Raw genomic sequence first — 12,453 nt, 5'->3', positions numbered from 1 at the left:
CAGTTTAGTAGTGAATTTGTGAATGGGAGTAGAACTGGAAGAGGGTTTACGGGAGAAAGAGAGATATTCAGCGAAAGAAAAAGGAGAAAGAAGAAGGCGCTCAAATTTAGCCCATAAAGGACAAGGAGTACTAGGGTCTTGCAACCAGAAGGAAGCTTGTCGTAATAAAAACGCCTTATGGTAAGCAGGGAAATATGGAAAATTGACTCCGCCCTCCGCCTTAGGTCGAATCAATCGGGCAAGGGACATTCTAGGTCTTTTCTTATTCCAAAGAAAGGATGTCAGAATGGAGTTAATCTTTTAAAAAAATTAGAAGGAATGGATACCAGAATATTAGAAATAGTATAGAGGACTATGGGAGACAACATCATTTTAATAGTGTCAAGACGGCCCCACCAGGATAAGTAAAGAGGAAGCCATCTGGTCGTCAAATCCACCAATTTTTGAGTACATTTGGACAAACAAAGGGAAACAGTATCTGGGATAGAAGGAGTAACATGTAAACCAAGGTATTTAATATGGGAAGAGTTCCATGTAAAGTTAGAGGCAGCAAAATCAGGTTTAAATGTGAATTTCGTCAAGGGTAGGATCTCACACTTATCATTGTTAAGTTTATAACCTGATATTTGGGAATAATCATTCACTTCAGCAAGGAAGGCGGGAACTGAATCAGTGGGATTAGAAATAAAAAGAAGGATGTCGTCAGCATAAGCGGCCAGTTTAACTTGGGAATCTGATATTTGAAAGCCCTGAATATTAGGGTTCTGATGGAGTTTAGATAAAAAGGGTTCTAAGGCTAAATTAAAAAGAAAAGGAGATAAGGGGCAGCCTTGACGGACACCTCTTTCCAAAACAAAAAAGGAAGAAACTTGGCCATTAGCACAAACTGCTGCACGCGGATTAGAATAAAGTAAGGAAATCAGAGAAATGAATTTAGAGCCAAAACCAAACTATTGAAGGGGGCGAAAAAGATAGGTCCATTCAACCCTATCAAATGCTTTCTCAGCATCCAGGGCAATGGCCGCAAGAGAATGGGGTAAATGACGGGACTTAGATAAGACATTAAATAAAAGTCTAGAAGCCTGATTGTTCCTCACCCAGAAGGTCTGGGAGAAGAAGGTCAAGACGTGCTGCAAGAGACTTTGCAAATATTTTATAATCAATATTAACCAAAAAGATTGGCCTATAATTTTTACAATATTGAGCATCTTTCCCTTCCTTGGGTATCAGACAGAGGTGTGCATCAGGAAAAGAACCTGAGGAGGCACCTAAAGTGAGGAAAGTGTCAATGAGGGAATGTAATTTTGGGATGAGAAGTTTCGAAAAGTGAAGGAAAATTCAACAGTAAAGCCATCCAGCCCAGGGGCCTTATCTTTTTTGAGATTCTGAAGTGCTGTGAGTAACTCTTGTTGAGAGATATTAAGCTCTAAGTGAGAAAGATCAAGAGGGAAGTGGGCTGGCTTCTGTTTGTTGGAGAAAAAGCGGTCTAAGGACTGAGAGGGGGGTTGGGTTTCGGAAGAGTATAAGGTTTTGTAAAAACTTGAAAATTCAGCAAGAATGTCCGCATCCTTATGTTTGAGAACAGAGTGTGTATCATAGATTGATTCAATATTTAATTTGTTATGCTTTACTTTCAGATAATTAGCTAAAACCTTCCCAGCCTTATTTTTGCCCCCACAAAACTTTGCACTCGATTTCAGTAAATATAAAGACGCATCTTCCGTAGACTTCTTGTTAAATTTCATTTTAGCATTGATCAGGGCTGTTAAACTGACTTGCGAATGGGAAGTGAAATATGAGTGCTCTAATTTCTTAATATCAAGGAGGAGAGCAGCTGTGAAGTTACGAGCAGTTTTCCATTTCTTCGCCACAAAGCCAATTATAAAATCTCTTGCCGCAGCCTTGAAAGCATCCCAAATGGTTTGCTTGGGAATGGAGGGGGTATCATTAAGCAAAACAAATTCATCTGAAAATTCAGTGAAAGAAGCAGTGAACTTGGGATCCAAGAGAAGGGCATTATTAAAGCGCCATCGTTTGGGTCCAGCTGATTTAGGAAGGATGTCAAGCTGAACTAAAGTGAGGGCATGATCCGAGAGTAAAATCGGACCAACCTCGGCATGAGTAAGGGTTTGGGCAATGTTATGAGTGACAAAAATGTAGTCAATCCGGGATTGGGAATGATGACAAGGAGAATAAAAAGTGAATTCTTGCACCTCTGGATTACACAGGCGCCAGGCATCAGTGAGCTTATGTTGGGAGATAGCTTGGGAAAAGAGTTTATGAGACTTAGTCGGGACAAAATGAGCCTTAGAATGTCTATCCAGGAAGGGGTCAAGGGGCTGATTGCAATCTCCCGCTAGGATAAAGTTGTCATCAATAAATCTGGTGATATGATGGGAAAATGTATGCCAAAAAGTAGGATCACCAGCAGTGGGGGCATAAACATTTAGAAAGGAAATTGGAACATTCTTAATAGACAGTTTAACATATGTCCAGCGACCGCCATCGTCTGATTCCCGAGCAAGCAACGAATGAGACAAATTTTTGTGACATAAAATAGCTACTCCATTACGTTTACCATCCCCCTGAGAGTAGTACACATCACCCACCCAACCTCTTTTCAATTTAACAGATTCATCAGCAGACAAATGAGTTTCTTGCAGGAAAGCAACATCATTATTTAAACGAGCAAGGTGCGATAGAATTCTCTGTCGTTTGATTGGAGAATTAATGCCCTTAACATTCCATGTAACTATTTTTAACAACATAATATAAAAGATGAAGAGAAAATATCAATAAAAAAAGAAGCAAAATAAGAGTCCAGAGGAAAGAATAAGCAAAGGAGAGAAGAATATGCTAGAAAGGCAAGAAAGATGAATGTGATATGAGATCTAGAGCTAGTGAGGAGAAAATGCAGATGAGTTAGCAAAATAAGTAATGGAAGTGTGAGAAAAAATGAAGAGAGAAGATTCAGGAGAAAAAAGAGCAAGGTCCAGAATGAATGAAAAGCAATAAGCAATAAGCAGAAGATCAGAAGAAAAAAGGAGAGAGAAAAAAGAAAGGAAGGAGTGTGAAAAGAGAAGAAAAATGAGGAATAAAGAAGTGATAGTGAAAACGAGTTGAATGAGGAAACAAAGGAGAAGAATGCAAGTGAGAAAGAAAAAGACGTGAGAAAGAAAAAGACATGAAAAAGGTAAAGACAAAGGAGTTGATGAGAACAAGGAAAAGGAGACACCTTTGAACAAAGGAGAACTAGGAAAAAAAACAGGATTAAGGAGAAAAAGGAAATAGGGAACAGCAAGGGGAGGAAGGAGAACATACTTACGAAGGGTGGAACTGGGGAAGGACGATCAAGAGGGAGAAGAGACGAGGAGAAAAAACTGAGGGGGGGGAGCGCCAACTGGTGGAGGCAAAACAACCGATGTAAATAAACCACCAGACCGGGGAGGAAACACACAATAGACTATGGATCCTGTGGGAGAAAAGAGAGAAAAAAAAAACAAAAGACATGAGGAGAAGAAAACATCGAGAGACTCAACAATGAGAACATGGTACCAAACAAAAATGGGAAGCATATGAACAAGTTATAGAACCATAAGGGAACAAATAAAAATACAAGGAGGATCATATAGGAAAAGGGTAAATCAGCATGACAAGTACGGACAAAGATAAAGTCAGCACCAACTGTGCAGACGAATTAGTGAACAACAACAACTCATGAAAGTCATGGAGGGAAAGCTGATGAGGAGCCGGAGAGGTCCTATCGGATGTTTGACAGGAATTTAGGAAGCTCCGAAGGTGAACAAGATCCTCATAGGTCGTCGTTTTGTTGTTATGAGTGACTCTGAAAAGACAAGGATGAAAAAGGCCATATCTGGCGCCAATGGAACGGAGCTCTGGTCGCATATCCAAGAAAGCTTTACAGCGGCTGGCTGTAGTGCTGGCGTAATCTTGCGCGAAGAAGAAGGAAGATCCGGACCACGTGAGGCGAGGAGAAGCACAGGCTGCTGAGAGAACTTTAAGAAGATCAGTATATTCCAGGAAATACATGAAGACACCTCTTGGTCTTGAAGAGGCAGAAGAAGGTGAAGAGATGCGACCAAGCCTATGTGCTCGCTGGATGTTAAGCGCGGTACCTTCGGGTAAATGTAGGAGCTTAGGTAGGAAGGATTTGAAGAAAGCAATGGGGTAGTTCCCCTCACAATTCTCCGCCAGGCCGTAAATTCGGAGGTTGTTGCGTCGATTACGGTTCTCAAGCTCTTTAACCTGCTTCTGGAGAGAAGAAATCTGCGACTGCATGTGCGTCACCTTGGAAGAGGACTCCTGGAGAGAAGATATGGTGCATTCAACCGTCGTCACTCTCACATCCATCTGTGACCAATTATCAGTTAAGACCTGCAACTTGGAGTTAGTTTCCTCCATGAAAGGCCGAAGAGCACGTATCTCCTCCAACAGCAGCTCCATAGATACAACTGAGGTAGAGCCCGTCGGTGATGGAGGAGCCTTTTTGAGGCGTTTCATTGTGGCCTTCCCTGAGGGTCGAACAGGACGTTCCGCGTTGGACTGCGACATTTGGGCAACAAGTGCCTGAGAGGCTTCTAGATGTGCCAATGCAGAAAAGACTTTTGAATTTTTGATAAAGAAACGTCATGGAGTTTTAGAAACACGACCAGTTGCACCTCTCTCCATATGATGGAAGCCGCCTCCAGAGAGAAAACAAAAGGAAAACTAGCACCTGGAATACTCCGTGACTGCGAGAGTCAGTACATGGGCAGAAGAGCGACACAGTCAACAAAAGCACATAGGAGCAAAAAAGTCTGAAGAAAGCCACCTCATAGCCACCTAGGAGTGCCAAAAATTCACATAGGGTCGCAAAGCAATGTCCAGACACTTAAGTCATGAAGCCTTCGTGCATGAAAGCGAAGCGCAGGATGTCCATTAAGATGAAAAGCAACAAGTTGGCATTTGTAGAGAAGGAAGTATTCAGTAGGAGAGTCACAGCATCTTGATAATTAAGGGCAGCCTGAGGTGAATGCGCAATCAAGAAAATGTGCAGGTAGCCTGAAGGACTGTAGACATGGAGAAAATCCAAAAATGAGAGAATGCAGAAGAGGTAAATTGACTTTGTCAGAGAACAGACACAAATTCTGTCCACAGGTGATCTATGTGAGGGGAGTGCTCAATAAGAGTAAAATGGCCGCCAAAATCGCGATATTCGCGAGTAACACTCGCAAAAGCTGAAGCAGGTAGGCTAAGGGCAGCAGCAGCGTAGATAGAGAGAAATTAGCTCACCATGAGCAGCTTCAGAGATCCGGGGCATCGCAGGAGGCCAGCATGGTCAGGAACAGGCAGCGCGTTAGACGCGCAAAACAGAGACAAGATGGTGGCCGCGGCCGTCAGGAAGCCGCGGCCGCTTGATGTCTCGTCGGAAAAACGATGAGAATGACCGAGAAATGCCTCGGTTTAGTGCCACAGCACTACCCTCATGTTCCGGTCAAATATTCTTCTCCTGGAAGATGTCCGCAACAGGTAGAAGAGGGTGAATCCTCCGGTCGGCACGGAGCGCTCACATGGGAGCTGCTGTCCACGCCGGGCGCTAAGCCATGCCCCAGTGACTGGGATTTTTAATATTAGGTGACAGGGCCGGCTTTAGCGCTGATGCTGTCCAGCGCCCAGTGCAACAATCTTTGTTGGTGCCCCCTCCTCAAAAACCTCCTTACCCTTGAATTCCCTCACTACTATTCCACACCTGTGCCCCTCATCTCTCCATAGCACCTCTCTCACATGCATTTCATTTGTTTTATAGCGTGTAGGGTAACAAAGTACTGTGCATCCCACACACATAATACAGAGCCAATGAATAATGCATGTGTAAATCAGTTTTTAATAAATATGTATTACATAAGATGATGAGGATTACAAGGTGTAGGAGTCACATGTCACCGTTACTAGTAGGCAGTATATTTTAGAAGAGTTTGGTCTGGAGAAGTACAAACTCAGAATTTAAAACTTACCACAATGGTTGTCTTTACTAATAGGAATGCATTTCTACCCTGAAACCTTTTGAGCAATATTACGCTAATGAAAGACTGTTTTAACCTATACCATGCAGTTTGCATGCCGCTCTTTGATGACAGTTTATAGCTCACTGTCCTACATTAGGGATGTAACTAATGAACTGCCAAAGGATTTCTGTGACAAAATTTACATGGTACATCTTCTTTTCAGAAGGCATATTAACCATCTGCACTACTTAATCATAATCAAAGGCTTCCTCTAGATAAAACTCTGATCTCTTTCCAGCAGAAACATTAATCACCAAAGTTATCCTGACATTTTTATTGTTGCCTGAAAACTGCTGTAACACAAGGAACTCTGGAGCTGGTGCTCTTTGACCCATGGTATTTCTAAACACAGCTCCCATGAGGTCAGCACCAGGTGCGCTTGCAATGGTCGCACTGCCCTAAAGCCTGCCCTGTTAGGAGAAGTCAGAGGAGTTCATTTAGAGCTCAGTGTGCAGCCTGTCAGCCTATCACGCAGGGCCGGACTGGGAACAGCATCCAGCCCTGGCAGATTGCTGCTTTGGGAGTGGTGGGGCGCAGGTAGATAGGTGCTAGTAAAATGTACCGCTCCTGCTTTTGTTGCAAAACCGGCCCCCAGTGATGAAACCGGCCCCCACATCCAAAAAACTGGCCCCCACTTCTCCAGCCCACCAGGGAAACGAAACCAGCCCCCGCAGCCCAACACCTTCACTGTGGAGTTCTAAGATGATGGTAAGATATTCTATGTTCATACGTTGATTGTGTTAATTCTCACGTGCCTAGGGTTATGCTTCACGCGCGTCTCTTGAAGAGTGTTTACATTCAAGAGACGCGTTTCTCGGAGCGTCACTTTACATTCACCCGGTAAAAAGCCTGGTGCCCGCTACGACCAGTCTGGCCCTGCTACCACATCTCTGAAAGTGCATGAATCTCAGTGAAGAAAGTGCTTCCCCCAGTCTGACGGTTACACTTTCTTCACTTATTAATGCCAAGCAGGCCATGTTTAGTTGGCATGCTCAGCTACATATTTGCTTTTCAATAATAAACTCTCAGTGTGGGAAAACTACACTGGTGTGCACCATGAGATTGTGCCCCTTAGGTCAGGGAAATGTTCCCATTTTTATTCTCAGGACTGCAGCAAAGGGGCAGGGATACTGCCTCTGTGACTGCAACCCAGTGGAGAATGGCCACCAGTTTATGGTTTTCAGGCGGCGGAGTCAGCTGAGACTCCGCCAGTGGAAATGTTGCTGTGTCCCCACCTTTGCATGGGAAGCCGCTAGTTCAGACTTGCGAGTGCTATGGCAATGGGTGGCAGCGCACCCGTCCCACAGTATCACCATCCTGCCAGGCTCAGAGCCCCGAATCCCACCTCAGGTGTCCTGGAAGAGTGGTATCCACTGATGCGTGAAAGAGATTCCGTATTCTTTTTAAATTGGATGAGGCCCCCATTTTGTGGAAAGCTGGAGTAGTGACACGGATGGCAGCTGATGGTCAGGGGTCTCCTAACTTAGTTGTTTCTGTTGCTGATCGTCTTCCTGAGGGTCTCTTCTGTATCACAGATGTGTCCCCCCGAGGACGTGAGGTGTTCATGACCTGAAGGAACTGTGCATGTGTCTTGCTCTGAGTATTTCTGAAGTGTGGCCAGTACTATGATGCGATTCTTCACAGTTCTTGGTCCTTCCCTTTATTAGCATCTGCTCTCTGTCTCCACAGTGGTCAGTGTACATCCGCGCCGCTGTTCGCAAGGAGAAGGGCCTGCCCATCCTGGTGGAGCTGCTTCGAATAGACAATGATCGAGTGGTGTGTGCAGTGGCCACGGCTTTGCGAAACATGGCCTTAGATGTCAGAAACAAGGAACTAATAGGTAGGTGGGGTGAATATTATCTTCTCTGTATGAAGTAGAGGTAAGATCGCACAAGTAAACATCGATTTCTATGCCTATATTAAAAGGTGGTCATCGTCCTGGTTACACCATTATCTTAAGATTAGGGTCGAGCAATTCACGAATTCATCACATTTTTTTAAAGAGCATTGCTTATCATTTTCATGTGTGCGACAGAAGTATTACAGAAGCCAGGGGGTATGCACTGTTGTTTGTTGAGTTGCATCTATTTGGATGTGCTTCTGGTCTCTAACCAATATTTGTATTCCTTTTTATCCAGTGTAAAAATGTATCAGAAATGCTTCTACTGTACTAAAAACAGCAAGCCTAATTGTAAACGATAATTGTGTATTAGAATGGTATTGTGAGCTTATTTGATAGATACCGCTCAGTGACTACTCGTGAATACATGGGGAGAAGGTGCAGCATCATGTATTTAGGCCATAAAAGGGTGTGTAGTATATCAAAAGAAAAGCTCAATGAATGTGCACCAAATGTGAAAACTGCCAAAGTATAAGTTAATGGGAAAGAAGGTGAGAGCACACTGCTCCTTACACCAACTGATGAGTGAGAAGCAGTATTAAAAACGGAGACCATCAGCCTGATTCATCATAGTGCCGTTTTGCGAGTTTGAAATAGCGAATCATAAGGAATCGCTATTTCAGACTCGCAAAACGGCATTCATGTAGGAATCGCAAAAACAAAAGCGATTCCTACATATTCCTTATTTGCGATTAGCAAATTGCTAATCGCAAATAAGGAATAACTCCCCATTCATTCCTATGGGCCAAAAGGCCCATAGGAATGAATGGGGAGTATTCCTTATTTGCGATTAGCAATTTGCTAATCGCAAATAAGATTGCGATTTAAAGGGTGCCAGGGGTGTCCAAAGGACACCCTGTAGCACCCCTTAAAAGTAAATACGAACAGGTGTTGCGCACACACATGTCCAAAGGACATGTGTGTGTGCAACATGCAACTTAGAAAAATGCTTTTAAAAGCATTTTTCTAAGTTTTCGCTATTTACCACGAGGTTTGACCTCGCGGTAAATAGCGGGCCGAAATTGCGAATTCGCAATTTTAAAATGGATGATGAATTGCATTTAAGGAATCTCAAATAGAGATTCCTTAAATGTAATTCATCGCAAAATAGCGAAATCGCTATTACCGATTTTTGCATTTGGGATGATGAATCCCAAATGCAAAAATAGAGCTCGCAAAGGGCCAGATTCTCAGAATCTGGCCCTTTGCGAGCCCATTTCGGCTTCATGAATCAGGCTGAGAATGTTTATCAGCATCTTTCACCTTTGGTTGAAGTCTGATAACTTTATCTTTATATTTTGACTAAATATTTTCACCAATGTTGATTCAAATTATTCTGGTGAAATTCAATATACACTGCCATATGTGTGTCACATTGAGGTATGTAAATATCTTCGTCTCATAGCCAGCTACATCCAACTGCATTGCTGAGTGCATTTGCCATTCTTGTGAGAGAAGCACGTTGTGGGTTGTGTGATGGGTTCAGGTCGTCCTTGGTCGTCCTTGGTCCCTTGAGAAGTCCTCGGCAGAGGACTTCAGCCCCGGGGTGTGTTGTCCGGTTGAGTCACTTGGGCAGAAGCTGACATTCATTGCACGAGGCCCTTCTATTTCATGCTTGAATAAGGATAGGATCCATTTGGGACTCTCACTGCATTAAAATGCAAATGTGATAAATGTTACCTTCGCGAAAAAAAGTACCTTTTCAATAATAATCCAAGTCATGTATTGGACTTTTTAAGAATTGTTGTTCTTTGGAGAGTAAAGAACCTACCAAGGTTTAATGATGTAAACCCCCATCTTCTGCAAAGGTAGGCAAACACTTCATCTAAGCATTTGTTTTTGGTATGTAACATATGTTATTTTTTCTCCCCCAATTCCTTTACCTGATTATATTTTTAATCAATCTGGCATAAGAAGAAGTTGAGCAGTGTAAGAGAGTAATTATGTTAGTCAAAATTACCATGCAGCCGAGAGCAGGATCTCAATACAGCAACCAGAATATCAAGGACTAAAATATTGACTGGTAAGTATGTATAGATTTTCTATACCTAACTCCACATATTCGTACCATGACGATATATATAAATATATATCCAATGCAACCCCAACTCCACTCAAGAAGAAGGCACGCACACGAGGGATGCAAGGTGAAGGCTTCTTTATTCCATGAGACCTCCCTCGACCCTGCGATTGAAGAGATGCGTTTCGGCTGCCTCAGCAGCCTCCCTCAATATATATATATAAGAGAAAGCTACGACATTGAGGTGTTGTGCCGCACATCCCACTGGGGTTACACTTTTATTTTACAGTCTTCAAGGATACGCAACTCACTGAAGTAAAAGACGGCACTACAGAGACCATCAGGCCACTGGGGTGGCCACGCCCACTGAGGCGAGATATAATTACCATGTGGAAGCCATCAAAATGTTGTGCCTTTGAAGATGTCCGAGCCTCTGAGGAAGTGTTCATCACGAAACGCGTAAGGCTGGACAAATATGCTGCTATTGCTGTATTTGCATCCATTTCGCGGCTGCTCCCAATAAAGATCAGAAGCTGAATTTCACTTTGCTCGTGGGCTCCTCTATTACAGGCAACTTTTTAAGTTGGATATATATATATATATCGGATTATGAAACGGGACAGATTTTCACTTTCTCAAGGAAATATGAAGTCTTAAGAAAAAACAGACAAGCAGGCAAACAACCGTTAGCAAAGTCTACAACTTTAAGATATGAGAATACGGTATCAGGCTCATCAAACTCAGAAGACCGTTCCAATCCAGACGGCGAGCAGGAAAAGGAAGAACAAGCAAGGCCAGCAGGCCCTAAAAACACACTGGATGATGAATTGGCCCTTTTTTGCGAGGACAGAAGACAAACCTTGCGCCTCGGACAAGGCAACAACATTATACCGCTCAAAAAACTGCAAACGAAGAGAGCGGAGGAAAGCCAGCAAACACAGGGGCAACACGCAAAAAGAAAGGGAGATGGGGCAAAAACCAGTAAACCCCATAAATCTCGACAAAACTGTGGTCAACCTTGCAGGAATTGAATTGAGTCAGAGGGAGAAGGAAATACTTAGCCTGGGTTTGTCATACTGTCCTAGGAGGGTCTTTAATTATGTGAATACAAGGCTAGATGTGTTCAAAAGCACAAGGAAATTGAAACTTAAAAAGTATTTTGTGTTGACTAAATATGATAAAGGACCTACAGTGCCACCAAATGATACCAACATAAGAGATATCCAAGTCTCACAATCTATGGAGACCTTAATGGAGGAATTGGAAGACCTGTGGCAATCCAATTCACCAAGTGGAACAACACAAACGCAGCCAACACAAAATGCCTCACTAGACTCTATACCTGCCACACAACAGAAAATACCTCTAACAAATTTTAAAGCCAAATCCACCTACAATCCAGTCATGTTGAAAGACTCAATAGATCTCTTTCATGATCAAGTCACCAGTCAGTAGAAGGATCTGAACATAAAAACACATAGGGGTAAGCATAAATACAACAAACAAACAGCTGACTACAGGGCTTTAATTACAAAGTTACAGAAAAATCACAATGTAATCATTTGTGCCTCAGATAAAGGGGATAATATTGTATTAATGCACAGAGACATGTACATAAAAGAAGCCCATTTACAATTGAATGACAGGACTTGTTACACCAGATTCTCTGCGGTAGAACTTAAGTCTATGTACATGAACTGTTACAAGAAATTGTCAAAATGGAAGGTGAAGGGCCAAATCACCAGCCAAGAATACAAATTCCTTAAGAATGATTATCCAGTTGTACCAACTATGTACTTTTTGCCCAAGCTGCACAAAAATGCAACAAATCCCCCGGGACGCTCAATCATCTCGGCTAGGAATAGCTGCTTGGAGCATATGTCGCAATATGTTGACTTTTGTTCTGCAGAGTGAAGTCAAAGGGCTACCATCCTATGTCAGCGACACCGGGGATTTCCTCAACAAAATCAAGACCATTGAGTGGCACAATGAATATTTCTAATCGCCCTGGACGTGTGTTCACTTTATACCAGCATTATACATTCAGATGGTCTCAATGCTCTGGATTTCTACTTGAAGAGACCCCTACCTGATATGTTGGAACACAGAAAGATGTTGGTAGAAATGGTGAACATGTGTCTGAACAATAATGTTTTCATGTTCAACAACTTAATGTACAGGCAATTGCAGGGTGTCGCCATGGGGGCCAGCTTCTCCCCCAGCTACGCGTGCTTGCACATGGGCTGGTGGGAGGAGCTGGTCCTCATGGTTGTACACTCTGAAGTAATGCGATCTGGAGTAGTAATATGGTTACGCTTCATAGATGACCTGTTTGTGATTTGGAGGGGAGATATGACATCTGCAGAAGCTTTTGTGTCAGATCTTAATAGGAACAATTTAAATCTCCAATTCACAGCTACTCTCAGTAAAACATCCATTACATTCCTTGACACTGAGGTTTTCATTGA

General features: G+C 42.9%; 1 protein-coding gene across 1 annotated transcript in view; it reads left to right on the top strand.

Moving 5' to 3' along the window:
- CTNND2 (catenin delta 2) overlaps positions 1 to 12,453 on the top strand; it is a 3,070,130-nt gene that overhangs the window by 2,462,822 nt on the left and 594,855 nt on the right. Inside the window, exon 18 of the mRNA XM_086965298.1 lies at positions 7,755 to 7,905. Within this exon, the coding sequence (XP_086821424.1) occupies positions 7,755 to 7,905 (151 nt within the window). The remainder of the gene's footprint in view (positions 1 to 7,754; positions 7,906 to 12,453) is intronic.

The sequence above is a fragment of the Lissotriton vulgaris genome, chromosome 4_1, assembly GCF_964263255.1.
Source record: "Lissotriton vulgaris chromosome 4_1, aLisVul1.2, whole genome shotgun sequence".
In the NCBI taxonomy this organism is placed as follows: Eukaryota; Metazoa; Chordata; class Amphibia; order Caudata; family Salamandridae; genus Lissotriton; species Lissotriton vulgaris.
The sequence above is the reverse complement of the archived record's forward strand: the minus strand, read 5'-3'. Positions and strand labels throughout refer to the sequence as shown.